At 36.5% G+C, this 11,866-nt stretch overlaps 1 protein-coding gene across 6 annotated transcripts in view; it reads left to right on the top strand.

The window, feature by feature from the left end:
• The first annotated feature begins 852 nt into the window (after positions 1–852).
• The window catches only part of PRDM2 (PR/SET domain 2), a 90,186-nt gene continuing 79,172 nt past the window's right edge, over positions 853–11,866 (top strand). For 2 of the 6 annotated variants that reach the window (XM_025198128.1, XM_025198131.1), the window contains exon 1: positions 2,691–3,509. In XM_025198128.1, coding sequence (XP_025053913.1) covers positions 3,501–3,509 — 9 coding nt within the window. In that variant the 5' untranslated portion in view covers positions 2,691–3,500. Of the gene's footprint in view, positions 1,697–2,689; positions 3,510–11,866 lie in introns of those variants that run through there. The other 4 variants (XM_025198129.1, XM_025198130.1, XR_003092896.1 and 1 more) reach the window with 4 other exon arrangements.

Here is an 11,866-nt window from a genome sequence, read left to right as displayed (position 1 = left end):
TTAGACATATTTTAAAATTCTTATTATATAAATAGGTCCTGACTGCTCGCAAACAATTACTTGTGTGAGTAACTTTACATTGGTGTAGCCCGAGTTTGCTCATTGGCACCTCAGACATGGACAGTACTATTGCGATGCCCAAGTGTTTCCAGAGTCGGGGTCTTAGTCTTTTATTTTATTCAACGTTCTCTCTCTTTCTCTCTCTGATCTATTTGACTACCTTCTAGAAATTGCTAATGTTGAAAAAAAAATTTCTTTTGACACTGTACATTTTTTGGGTATAAAGAAGCCAGCTAACTATCTTTATGATGAAGATTTTCTCATGCAATTAACAATTGAACTGTGAAACTTGCTCTTTGCAAGGAACTGAAGTGGGAAAATAAATTGAAAAAAAAAGAATCTGAAATCCGTTTCAGTTATGGTACTTAAGCATGACTTGTAACAAAAGTCTGCACAACATTCTCAAATGAAATGTGAATTTTGAATTGACTTCTGGATGAAAACAGGTCATGGCTAACTTTGTACTTTAAGCTTAATGTAATTTCTCCTCTAATTCTGTCTTACAAGCAACAAGCTCTTTACTTTGGACTTAAGGCAATTTTTTAATTAGCCTCTAGCACTGTTCACGTTAGAAAACTCTCCCCAACTATATATATATGAGACTTATTTTTAGATATATATATCTAAAATAGATATCTATTTTTTTGAAAGAGTTAAATGAAATTCCCTTCTCTTTCTTGTGTTGGAGATGCTTTCAGGGAGTTTACCTAAGACTTTTAATATTTTGTTGAACTAAAAAAAAAGAAAAGTTTTATACAGTCTTTAAATACTTGATTTCTTTGGGAGGTGGAGGAAGTTGTCAGATTTAAAATCTATTTTATGTTGGTTAAAATCTATATCTCAGTACTGAAGAAGAATGTGAGAAGTAGAACAATCAAGCTGTCTTCATTATTCAAACAGAACAAAATGAAAAAAATTAAATGGTGTAATTTAGGTGTAGTGAATTGAGTGTTTACAGTTCTCTCCATTTCCGGAGTCTGTCTATAACTGCCTTAATTACATAGATAAGGATGCTTGGGGTTTTTTTTTTTAATAAATGCCTTATTCCATGTTTTAACCTGTTAGTTTTCCTGTAGCTCTTACCCCTCAGTGTATACATTTTGTGCTGCTTGTTAGTCTGTGTCAAATAGCAAATGTTCAGTGGTAGAGTAGTGGTGACATTGTACATTCGCATTTTTCAGGAAATGTTTTTCATCCTCATTGTTTGCAATAATTTGTCTGTAGTTCTAGGTAAAACATTGCAAAAGATGTTCCCTGTGCTTTCAGTATTGTATTTCAGTGAAATTCCTCAAGTATTACTGTGTCCAGATGTCTCAAAAATATAGAAAAAATGCCAAGTTGTCTTCTGAACATAATACAACTCAATTGCATTTATATTCTTCCCATCAGTAATTTCTTTTGGATATGAAGCTCAACAGAGCATAACCAAGACATTTATTGTACTAAAAATACATTTCTCTTTCAGGCTACAAAATTTTCGAATGCCTGTACAGTATTAGTGTCCGTAATATTTCAACTCTAAAATGACATGGATATTGATATGTAATCCAGTTCAGCAATGAATACGGGCTTAAATTGCAGCGTTGCTAAAAATCGCTCAACTTTTTCATGATGCCAGCCACATCTCAGGAGAGAAGTTTGTCATACTGTCTACTTCTGCTTTTTATTTAATTACCCCATATGATCAGCTTGCTTTCAGCAGAGTGCTAGCATATGCTCAGCAAACCAACAGGAGTCCATGCATTGTATTTCAGGGATCTTTTATCTAATGTAAAAAGTGCATTACATAAGAGAGAGCGTGAGGAGTGAAGGTATCCATGCTGAGGATGGAAATATGTGGGAGGAGCCATCAAAATATTTCCCATTTCACAACTTATTGAAAATAGAAGTAGAAAGTTTTGAGCATTATGCTTTTTTGGATTTCATTGGTGCTGCTAATTTGGAAAGTCACATTTGAGGCTCTAGGTAGGATGGTGAATATATTGGGACTGAAATGTATAGTACTATTTTGAACTGACTTACTTCAGCACATCCATCAGACATATTCAGAACATCATAATTATGTTCTAAAAAGGTATTCCCTCTTCCCATGTACCGAAATGATTCCAGTTGAGTTCCTCATCTGTAACTGGTTCTACATGGGTAGATCATTCCATATGTGGAGCCAGTTGCAAGATTGGGTCATAAATGTATGTTTATCAGCTTATTTCTGTAAACACAGGTTTGTTAAATGCTGTGTAGGTGAAAATAAGTTATTCAAAGTGGAACAGAACACTACAAGAGGTTTACTTATCCAGGAGAATTTTTTGTTAGACACTGAATCTCTGAGAGAGGTGATACTGTATAGTACATTTAATTTACTGCCTAATATCAGTGTAACAGTTGTGTTGCAACTTCCAACAATAATTCCTTGTGCATAAAAAGCATAGCAAATTGCTAACTCTCAGGTGTAGTGTTCTCCTGATGACTATAGTTACATGCATAGAGGTTTCAATCTCTATCTGGAATATTTATGGAAGCAGGCCCTTTCAAATCACAGACCTTTTTTTATTAAAAATGCTAGCATGCAGTAAACTGGTTTTGAGTACTTCAATGCATACTATACTAAATTTTAAGTAAAACCTCCTTGTTTTAGAGTTGGTGAGTAAAGACTTAATTGCATGATTCTTGCCATTATTGAGAGCTGTGCAGCTAAGTCCTTTCAAACTGCTGTGAACATATCGGGGGCAAGCATCATGACTGGGCTGAATTAAATCTCTGCGTCAGTCCAAGTCTTTAGCAGCGCTTTGCATTGCTAAATGTTACCACAATTGATTTGTTTTTAGTTATTTAGTTGATGCCGGTTATTGGAATATTCTTGTCTCAGTTTAAGATGGGGCAATAGAAAAAAAAATCATGATAGAAATCTCTTCCTTGTTTTGAAGACGAAATTTCATTCAATTGCATTGGCAGTGCTGTAGACTGAAGCAAATATGGTCTAAAGCAGGGGTGGCCAACCCATGGCACGTGTGCCACAAGTGGCTAGGGCAGCTTGTGTGTATGACAGGACAGGGAACAGAAAGAAGAGCAACAGGTCAGGCTGGCAGTACAGGGCAGGGAGCAAAAGGCAGCGCAGCATATTGAGCAGGGAGCAAAAAGCAGAACAGCACACAGGGCACGGGAAAGGATTTGAGTGGCACTCCAGGTGGGTTAAGGGCTTAGTTTGTGGCGCACCTGCCAGAAAAGGTTGCTGCCCCCGCCCCCACGGGTATAAAGTAATACACTGCCATTTGAAAATCCCCTTTTTAAAAAGAACTCCACCAATCTATGTGTAGTTTCAAATCACTGTAAATCTGTAGGTAGGTACGTATTACAATTGTCTGTTTTTCTTTTTAGGGCTCATGTAATCAAAGAAGTTTCTTTGTTGTGTGTATCTTTTCAGAACACAACAGGAATTCAAAATGAATCAGGTGAGTTTAAATGTAAGACTTTATCAAAGTGCTTTACTTAGATGTTAGAATAGTTAATAATTTACAACAAAAGTACCAGTTATCCACCTGAAAACCAGAATGTTACTCTGTTCTTTACAGTCTTTGCTATCATTGCATTTCATAGTCCTTTTCTACCCACAGTGTTTGTGAACTTTACCTTACTTTGATTTAACTTGGTTTTTCTTTTTGAATATACCCTACTCAGATGTAAGACATTGTGTCTGGCACCACTTAAAAGAACACCTCTCCAGGAAACCCATTTCAGTCTGTACTTGTAGTTCATCGGCTTATAAGAACATTTTGAAAATTGCAGACTTCGTCTTTCTGAAAACCCACATTCATCTACTGTGGTGATTTGAGACTGATTCAACAAGAAACTTTCACATTATTCCAATTCCTAAAAATTCTTTCTTTAGAACAAATTTGAAGGACAGATAATGAAAAGTAATAAACTAGCGATCTGCTGCGTAGATATAAAAATATCCTGATACACAGCTTTGGCGTGTCCTGGAGCATGTTCTTCTGATCAGTGCCAAGTAATTTTATTTTTTCTGGACTTACTTGTAATTGGCTAGGGATGCTTTATATATGCTCACTTTATATAGCTGCACACATACTTTTTTTTTTTTTTTTAACTCAAGAATATTTATGGGGTAGATAAACACCTCTCTCACTTTTATAAATGTTCCTCATTTTGGCTGGATTTAAGTTCCTCTCTGGAAGGGAATGGAAGTGTAGGATATGATAGTGAAAGATTATCATCAGTTTTTTGAGTTCACTGTAAAGAATTACTAAAAGCAGATGTTTCTTGTTTCTGTGGCCAGAAACAACCTTGAATGTGGAATAACGTAAAGCAGTTAGCCGTGTGGTTTTGTTTTTCCTTGACATTCCCTGTTTCTAATGAGGGCTTTTATTGCTCTCATGCACCAAACATGCCATTCAGGAATAATGTAATTACTTTATCTGCATCAACATAGAACAGAAGCGCTACTACAGTAAAGTACACCCGACCAGTGCTACTACAGAGAGCTAATTATAACTAATTGTAATGTGGAATTGGTTGGTGGTTTTTCTCCCCTCTTGTTCCTCTTCTATTATGTTTTGCGGAAGCAGAGAAGTATTCTAATACATATTTATAACAAACAGTGCTATAAAGTCTTCTACCAATCAAACTAAGCAGCATGTAATGAAATGTGGTCTTTTTTTTTTTTTGTATTCATTGTAACACTAATGCTAATGTATCTAAGCAGCCTTTGCAGTCATGCGTGGAGTTGCTGGAAATACTGCATTACAGTTGCATTAAGTGCATCCATACTTTTTTTTGTTAGTAAAATTTGTTTTGCACATACTCTGTGACATAACAGGGAACAGTGGAGAAACTCTGTTTGAATGGTAATTTTGTGCCAGCAGTTACCAAAGTGCACTAGAAATAGTGCTAAGAATGTGAAAGCTCCAAATTCAGTCTTTGATAATTCACTGGATCATAGAATAGCAGGGGGTTGGAAAGGACCTCAGGAGGTAATCTAGTCCAACCCCCCGACTAAACCATCCTAGTCCAAGGGTAGGTCTAACTTGCTCTTAAAGATGTCCAGGGATGGCAATTCCACAACTTACTGTGATAGTTTTTCTTTTCCACTGCCCTTCACCCCCACTTTTTTCTTCCACAATCATTTTATTTCCAAAGTTAAGCACGATTTGAGTTTTCTAGGAAAATCTACTCATTCTTATGTTGGATTGTTGTTGTTATTATTATAAATGCAGTGCCATGTATATGGCATTTTACAGACCAGTAATGAGAAGTCTCTGCCTCGAGGAGTTTTTCTTATAGTTGAAAATGGACATCTCTTGCTTTTTGCTTGGTCTCCAAAATGCACAGAGCTTACCTGGCAGTTTAGGATTTAGTTTCCATTCAAATTAAGTGTCTATTTAGCACCAACTTTGGGGTTTTTGTTTTTTTTGCAGTGCCTTTGTCACCTATTCACTGTTGACAAGCTGTAATGCCAGGTCTATATAAGAACTGTCTTTGACTGATGCCGAATATCTTCCAGGTGTCTTTGTATTACATCATTCTGCCTGTCTCTACTTTTATTGTTATATGAATGACCCTCAAGTTAGCTGGGCTTTCTCTCTCACAGATTATGCAAAAAATATTTTTATTATTTTCCTGGATTGCTCTGTAACGTTCTTGAAGCAGTCCTGGAAAATGATTTCAGACATACTTTTGTATGGTTTTTACCTATATTGAAGAAAATAAGAATAGGAAAATTCTTGAACACGGGGATACTTATTTAAGTAGGGTAATACTTCTGTTGTTCCTTGATAAACAATAGTCATCAAAATTGCTTTGGGATTATCAGCATATGTTCTGCATTTGTATAAACAATTTCTCTGATATGCAAAATGTTTAATGTAATAAGTAAATAGCTTAAAAATAAACTTAGATCTTTGATACATAACATCTGCTACATCTCCAAATGCACTGAGATTATGGAGAGAAGCTGTGTATCACCTGGGAAATTGGATGGAGAGCCATTTAGAAAGGGTGGTGGTGATAACAGTTGCTTAAGTAGGCAAATAACATTCTTAACCCCACCTTTCCCAAAATGTGTAGAGCATGGCTGTTCAACTTAAGTTCAGCTTGCCTGTGCACAGTCACTTGTTGTTATAAATAATTTCTTCCAGAACTCTGCCAAATTGTATATTAACATCACTGCCAGTAGTAGCTGTTGCAGGAGCAGCCAAAGCAAGGACCTTTAGCCGTTCAGAGAACATTTTACTGTTTTGAATGGACTCCCTTTGCCTTGTTCTCTATCTCGGCTTCATAACATAATTGTCCCTTTCGCCATCTTCTGATTCACTTTATCCCTTTCATTGGCCTTTCCTTCAATACATTTTGTCCTTCATATATCTTTAAGATTAGTTTAGTCCCTTCAAATTTAATGTACAAAAATGCTACCGACCTGATATGTGCTATTATTGTGTTTACATTGCATGTGGTTTTATTTTACTATGGTAATGAAAGTGACACTGCTTCAGAAAGGTTGCATGAAGTTGATCCAACTTTTTTCTTCTGTTTGCTCTTAGGGTAAATTTTCACCCCTCCAAATGCTAATGCTTTATTTAAAACAATTTTTTTTTTTTTTTTAGCCGTTTGATGTCTGCAAATGTGAGTGCTAGCAGCCCTGCTTTTATGCACTTCACAGTGACAAGTCTGAAGAGTAATGATGGAGTTGAATAGTTGCTTTGGTACTTGGAGAAAATAAAAATTTTTGAAGAATTCTAGTGCTAGAGTCTCATTTCGGGCTTCTTTTGGCTCTTTCGGGCAGGTTTGCTCCCAGCGATCTGTAAACATTGGTTGTTACATACGTAACGAATTGAACAACCCCCAAAATCTTTTTAGCAAAAGCTATTTAGATGTCTGTGACCAAAACCCTAGAATTTCTGCATTTGATAGACCACAGTCACCAGCAGGCAACTGTTGCTTTGAAGTATGCTTATGTAACTGCATTCAGTTACAAGAAAAGTTTGAGTTGCAATGATTTAAGGGAACAGATTTGGGTACATTGTATATTGTATCAAATAATGTTTTGTTAGTTTTTTTGAGGTGTAAAACTTGTGCCACGAGCGAGACCATTGCCAGTAATGTTCTTATACATTGATTTGTGAGCTCAATTTGTGCAATGGGTGTAGAATTCATATGGCTGCATTCAGTGAGCTGTATGTGATCAACTTTTAAACTTGTGTAAATAGATATAATTTTTAAGCGCTGATTTTATATATATATATATATATTTTTTTTTTTTTTTTTCCAACTTTAGTAACTATCTATTATTAGAGCTGTTTGCAAGTCTTGTAGGGTGGAAAGCAGCACTAGTATTCTGGGATTCACTTCTGATGATCCTAAACGCACAAAATTAAACAGTGTCAATTTTTGGCTGATTGACTGTGGCTTAATGATATTTTTTCAGAATGAAAGCTGAGACATGAGCAATTTAATGGGGGAAAAACATTCTTTAATCGTAATTTCTTTGCCTAGCTGTGACCAGATTGTGAATATTCAGACCTCAAAATCTCATAATCAATACTGTCATCTTGAATTTTTTCCCTATATTATAGTAGAAGCCGACCAGTCAAAGGCCAGTATGACCAGTAAGTGTAGAGTGCCTCTACTGAGGTCCAAGTGGAATACAGTGATGGGAAGTTCATCCTCACTAGCTTCCAAACGCTAAAAACAGGGAAGGTGCTAGGACTCCAATCACTATTTTCAGTCTGCTCAGATGTTGCTTATTGTACATTTGTTGAAGGCTAAGTAGTGTCCTGAACTTATGTCTGTCTCTTCCTGACTTTTGGAAAGGCAGCTTGACACTTCTTTTGCTCTCCAGATTTCCATCTGCAGCAAATGAGGGAGAAGGGTGCTTTCTCCTCAGGTTGTCCACTTTTGCAGGTGGAGGGGGGATTTTCTTCTATCGTTTCAAATATTTGGGCCAGTCTCTCTTACACACAGTTCTCTAGCTCATGTTTTTGCAACTGTTAAAGAGTTACTGAAGCAGTAGCAGGATAAATTTGATGACTTGTATTTTCATTCTACCTGGGGAAACTGATAACAATGATAGAGGCACAGGAGCTGTCTCTGTGAACTATAGAAAACATTGCATCAGAACACTTGGCAAGTCACATTGATAGACTATATGTTAAATAATACTTAAACTAGGGACAAATGCTTGAGTTGGGCTTTCCCACTAGCCATGGAAAGCTTCCCAACTTGGTTCTGCTGAGTAGGTGAGTATATTTATTAAACGCTGCATGATATAAATATGTATGTAATAGGAGGTTAGGATGGAGAAGGGAGAAAAAATGTTTTCAAATGCTAGAACTTTCTTCTAGTTGTACCCACAGTGAGCTGCTAAAGCCAATAGTGTATCAAAAATACCTCAGGGAAGTAGCCACCAACACACAATTTATTTTTGATAATGGAGTGTATTAATGAAGAACACTGATGGCTGACCAGAGTGATCCTGAGCAATGACCTTTTTTGGATGATATGGTATTTAAATGACTGCCCTAGTATGTTAAACAAATGGTTCTTCAGTGTTACTTATGAACAGCATTTGTCTTGCATTCCTCTTGCTTTACAGTCACTAAATATGACACTCTATCAAGGATATGTGACTGGGGGGGGGATTGCTATAGTTACCTGTAGTAATAGTTCTCTGAAAGTCAGGTCCTTTGTACATCTATATGTACCCTCTTGAGTTCCCTCTGAGGAGGTAAGACTCTTTATTATTCCTTTGATACTTAGAAAGGTTAGGTTGAAAAGGAACTGGCAGTGAATGACTGTGGTATACAATACACAGCTGTAATATACAGTACAATAAATATATCTGTTCTTCTTGGCATCAGGCATGTGCATGAACTGTCTCACTTTTACAAGATACATTCCGCTTGTGAGCTGCCAAGGTCATGAGACCCCAAGAAAAAAAAAGACTGGTATAGCAGAGCCTTCTTTCAGAGAATTGTATTTATAGTAAAATTTCCTTTAAAAGAGCTAGTGAGCTAAAGTCTGCATGTCTATGTAGATGGCCACGTTTGAAAAAGTTAGAGTTGGTCTTGAACCACTAAGCCTCTTGTTGATTGAAGCACTAAAAAATGGATGGCACAACCACCCCAAAAATAGTTATTGTGTAATCTAAGAGTCCATTTCTGAGAAAATTAACATGCAAAAATAACTCTGTATTCATGCTTTAATGAATTTATTCGTTCTTCTGCCCTTTAAATGAAACTAAAAATCTCAGATTATAAAGGTATTGGTTATTTTAACTATTTAGGAAATTAAATGTATCAGTAATATTTTAGTAGGCATATCTGTTTTCAGCAGAGCTTGCTTATACTGGGACTTTGTATCTGTATAATTTCATGAAAATTCTGCAAACACAGGAATTGTTAAACTTATGTCAATACTTAAGTGTACCAAAGTGTGGGTCAAGTCTGTTCTATGTTTTTTTGAGCAAGAAAAATTCAGTGGGGGGGGAAACCAATACACTTGCAACAATCTAATGGTGCAGCTCCATGTTTTTTGTTATTATATTCATGTGTAATGTTGATTAATAGCACTGGGAGTTATATTTGAGTATCTTGTAGAATGCAAATATTTTGGGAATGATTGTTTAAACTGCTGGATAAATGCTTAAAGACCCATTAAAATTTTACCGCTTCTACTTGGTCCTTGGTCACACAAGCTCAATTGTTAAGAAATAATGATTGGGAAACAATGATTGGGAAAATGCATAGAAAGTTGTGCAACCTGTCAAAATTGTCAATAGAAAATTAGGCTAGTTAATAAATCTTCATATTGTATTTTCTCCAAATGTTTCTTACTTGTGCTGACATCACAGAGATCACTTATTTAGCCCTTAAGCAAGATGTAAAGCATTTGAGAGAGCAATACTGGGAGATGGGAAGTAAATATTTTTCAGAAAACAAATTTGTGATGGAAAGGGCAACATCAGATGTTACTCTTGCGATTGAAACAGCCCTATGAATAGATAAGTGATGCAGTCAGTACAAAATAGGATTTAATGTTTAACTTCCCCTAAATTGTTGCCGCCCTGTTTTCACTTTCAGGAACCAGATGATAGGTTGTTTGTTCATCTTGACATTTTCTAGCTGCCATATGTTGAGCTTGCAGTCTCGTCTGTCTTGTTTTTCTGCCTACACCTGTAAGAAAACTGTATTTGCTTTGCCTAGAAGTATTCATAATGTTGTTGATTAGCTCTCGCAACCAAAACTTCTTAAATCAGCGTAGCTATCATTCTCTTGAAGACCATGCTGCAAAACTGGTTGGGGAAAGATTACCGGACTGTTTCCCAATATAGGCCTATTCATTTAGTATGTTAGAAATTATATTAATCTGTTGATTTAGAATTGCACAGTCTTCAGTCCTATCTGGTGATACAGTTGAATGTCAAAGTATGTTCTTACACAGTTGAATTTTTAGTTTACAATTTTTTACAAAGTAAACTCCAAGGATTGTGGGTAGCATTCCTGAAACCTTCTCTAAATGAATTTTTGTTGCGATTGATTTAGTAAATATAATGGATATGTACAGTGCATACAGTTTACAAAGTTAGTTGATTATGACAGTTTTGAAACGAAACATAATCATAGATAGTTCTAGGGTTTTCTAGCAGTGATGATTGTGCTATAGATAATAAACCACGTACAACTGAATCACAATTTGTCCAGCGAATTCCTTGTACGGTTTTGTTGTGTTAGTAGCACGTGTTTTACTGCTTTAAAACTAAAATCCTAATTCAGGAATTGGCAAAAGCCCTACACTTGTAAGCTGTTTTTTACTGGACTAGTGGAGGGAGGAAGGAAAGGAGGAGTCTTCACCAGTTTTGGTGTGGAGGCTCAACCATGAATTTGTTGCTTCCATAAGCATATCTATAAGAAGGAAACTTGGCACTCAAGTGTTTGTATTTGTTCAGACAGATCTCTGGAGCTACAAGGCATGTAACAATAGGAACTTACAGACACCTACATGAGTATAGAAGAGACGCCATGCTTGTTTACTGTCTATGCTTCCCTCCACTTATGTACAATGTCACTCTTCTCCCTGTGAAGACATATTTCTCCTGTTTGCCTTGCTTTTTCACACACAAAAGAAAAAAAATGTGATTGCAAAAACTGGGAGACTTGAGGACTAGTTTGGTACCTGACACTACCTTAAATCAGTTTAACAAAAAAAAGAAAAGAAAAGTTAAGATTTTGTATTTGATGTCATACGTGGAAAATCTGAAAGTAATTGCACGCAAACAGGAAGTACAGAATTAGCAATGTAGGTAAAGCTGTGCATAGTGAATGTGAGCGCGCTAGTAGTTAGCAGCCCTTCCAGCCTCATACTTAGTATCGCCTTATGTTCAAAATAATCATCACCCTTTTCTGTTTCAAGGCAGGCTGTTCGCCACATTTCATGCTTATTAGTAACTATAGTGTGTGGGGAGAGTTACAGACCTGGTTGTGCTGTTAAGATCAGATTCCTGTGTTTCAAGAAGATAGTAAGTTAACCAAGCTCACGTAGGAGTGTGCTTATGCAGGAATGGATTGCAAGTTGCATAGAGAGAGCGCTATCCATAGCTAAGTACAGACAGTCAAAAGCCCCAAGGCAGAAGTGATTAAGTTTTTGCAGGTTGCTCTAAGGTGTGTAGACTGAACTAATAACAAACTGAACTAATGTTCAGTTTTCAATTGGGAAAGACGGGCAGAGGCTTGCACTGACCGAGGCCAGAAGGCAGGGAGTGCTAGAGCATGCCTCCCAGCCTGCACTGTGGGGGAAA

This window comes from Alligator sinensis, unplaced genomic scaffold (assembly GCF_000455745.1).
Source record: "Alligator sinensis unplaced genomic scaffold, ASM45574v1 scaffold569_1, whole genome shotgun sequence".
NCBI lineage: Eukaryota > Metazoa > Chordata > Crocodylia > Alligatoridae > Alligator > Alligator sinensis.
Note: the sequence above shows the minus strand (reverse complement) of the source record. Positions and strands in the feature narration are given on the sequence as shown.